Source organism: Peromyscus maniculatus, chromosome 4 (genome assembly GCF_049852395.1).
Source record: "Peromyscus maniculatus bairdii isolate BWxNUB_F1_BW_parent chromosome 4, HU_Pman_BW_mat_3.1, whole genome shotgun sequence".
NCBI lineage: Eukaryota > Metazoa > Chordata > Mammalia > Rodentia > Cricetidae > Peromyscus > Peromyscus maniculatus.
The window spans coordinates 64202084-64204933 of NC_134855.1; the positions used below are offsets into that span (position 1 = coordinate 64202084).

Below are 2850 nucleotides of genomic sequence, written 5' to 3' on the forward strand. Positions count from 1 at the left end.
TTTTAGTAGATCACTGGTATTATTTTGAAACTAGACCACTGGGCTATCTTGTCTCAGGTTCTTGGCTACTTGAGAAGTGTTTGCCATAAGTTCAATTTTATATAAAAGACACGTTTAACAGTCAAACTTCCATATATTCTTATGCTGAGGAGCTCTTCCTTATCTAATAATTTTAGTTTCCACTCTTCAATTAAGTTTGTAAGCCACACGAATCATCACAGATATTTCATTGACGTTGGTTAGTTAAAATTTTAACTCATCAGCTAAATTTTTATTCAGTCATTTGGCATAATATTGAAATTATACACAAAATGGAAAATAACCATTTCTGCTTTTATGGAGACTTTGTAGACCCATGTGAAAAAATTCATGAAAATCTTGCCACTAGGAACATTTTAAGTTTTCTCTAAGACAATATAGTATTTCATAAATAAATATCACTAAATACTTTGGTATAAAATTCTGTCTGATACAAATAAAAATTAATAATTTGCCATAATGTCAGTTTTAAGATTTACATCATTTGCAAAGTCAGTAAAAGGTCAGAGTCAAGAGGTGCTCCTCCCCATACAAATCGATCTCCTTGCTGCTTCCTTCACATCCTTGTTCCGCAGGCTGTAAATCAGAGGGTTCAGCATGGGGATGATCAAGGTGTAAAACACAGCAGAGATTTTTTCCTGCTCCATAGAGTACTGAGAACTTGGCTGGATATAGCTAAAAGCCACAGAGCCATAAAATAATGTCACAGCTGTCAGGTGTGAGGCACAAGTAGAGAAGGCTTTGCGCCTCCCCTCTACAGAGCGGATTCTCAGAATAGCAACGATAATGTGGCTATAGGATACAATGATGATGATAAAAGTGAAAATAGCAATCACTCCAGAGAAGACCAAAAGCAGCATCTCATTGATGTGTGCATCAGAACAGGAAAGCTTCAAAAGAGGAGGAATGTCACAGAAGAAGTGATTCACAATGTTTGGACCACAGAAGTCCAGTCTGAGTAGACCTATTGTGTGAGTCAGGGAATTAATGAGGCCACCCAAGTAACATGCAAGAACCATCTGAGTGCAGACACTGTGAGTCATAATTACTGTATACATTAATGGGTTTGTGATTGCCACATAGCGATCATAAGCCATCATAGACAGGAGTATACCTTCCGTGGTTACATAAACTGCAAAAAAGAAACTCTGCAGAACACAAGCAAAGAATGTACTAGACTTGTGTTCTGATAGGAAATTGATCAGCATTTTAGGAGCAAAGACCGTAGAGTAGCAAATGTCACAGAAAGAGAGATTACTAAGGAAGAAGTACATTGGGGTATGAAGTTGGGCATTCAGCCAGATCAAGATAATCATTCCCCAATTACCTACAAGAATGACAAGATAAATTAGACTGAATAGCAAGAAGAGGGGAATCTCCCAATTAGGATTTTCTGTTAAGCCAACCAGTATGAATTCCTTCACACCCGTATGATTCCAAATTGCCATGGTAGTGTAGTCTACAGTTCCTTGTTACAAAATAATATCATGAGACTTAAATGAATAATTAATAAATAGAAGGATTTCCTCCAGGATCTGATAGACATCGTGGTGTGAGACACTGAGAGGTTGCCCTATGACAGATGAAACAAAGAAAGAAACTTCAGCAGTAGCCCATATGTGTGCTACAACATCTATACACTGAGACTCAAACAGTTGCAATTCACATTATTGTATTCCCTGTTATCAATTATCACAGAACAAGAAAGGATTGAAAAAAACCTCTCTCATGTTACAAAGCTCTTAGTTGGTAGAATTGACTAATGAACATTTACAGGGTGGTACACAAGCTCTCTCTGATTATTTAATATCTACCAGCATTCAGCTTAGTTGGAATATAAGTTTGCTACTATCTCATGACAATGGAAATTTCAACATCCTGTGGATAGCCATTTCAAATTATTTCATTTCCAGTTAACCTAAAAACACCAGTTTCATTCAATACCACTCCCAACCTCCTTTCCAAATACCTCACCTCAAATATGTCCTTACCCTCTGCTTGGATCTCTGACACATGAGATCAATGCCATCTAGCACAGGGAATCTGAGCCAGGACATAAAGATAGATAAATGTTTTTGTCTGTTCTTTGTTTTAAGAACGATAAGTGTCATTTTATATGACAATTCTTGCCTTCACTTTTTCTTCATTTTTTTGTATTCTGTTAGTGTTGTTCTCAGTATTAAACACAATACAACAATCCAGAACATTCATTGTGAAAAGGAACTAAATTGTGAGAAACACCAAAACTTGCAATTGTCTATATATTCTCTTTACAAAATGATGAAGTACAACTTTACATACCTTCTTTTGAAATGATACATTTTCAGTTCAATAATAGGTAAGTTAAATATCAGAGAATTAAATTATACACATACTCTCTAACATAGACAACAAATATTTATCACTTACCATTATAGGCCTCTATATTTCTTTTGAAATAACAGATCACTTAAATCAGCAACTTAATGTTTTCAAGCAGATGATGTCCTGTTAGAAAATAAACAAGTGTTGTTATAAGTAACTACCATATAAAATTTAAAATAGGACAAAGAATAGAAGGAAATGCTCATTGTTATAATGTAAATGGTATTAATTTCCCATTTTTCTTGAAGTTACTACAGCAATTTGCTGAAAAATTGGTGGCTGAAAGTAACTAGGATTCATTCACTTATAGTTTGAAAGTCAGAAGCACAATGCTATTTGAATTTCTGGGTGGAACAACACAGGTACAAGGTCACACTGCTGCTAGAGGCTCCAAGAGAGGAAGCACTTTGTCACCCAATGCCCCCTTTTGAGCTTCTAAAGCTCCTA

General features: G+C 35.6%; 1 protein-coding gene across 1 annotated transcript; it reads right to left on the bottom strand.

Moving 5' to 3' along the window:
- Nucleotides 1-548: 548 nt before the first annotated feature.
- Nucleotides 549-1487, bottom strand: LOC102907577 (olfactory receptor 5J3-like). The gene has a single exon (XM_006989726.3). The coding sequence runs from the start codon at nt 1485-1487 to the stop codon at nt 549-551; it is 939 nt and encodes a 312-aa protein (XP_006989788.3).
- Between the last annotated feature and the right edge of the window lie 1363 nt (nt 1488-2850).

Coding starts and splice junctions, on each gene's coding strand:
- LOC102907577 (XM_006989726.3), bottom strand. CDS start 1,487: ATGGCAATTTGGAATCATACGGGTGTGAAGGAATTCATACTGGTTGGC.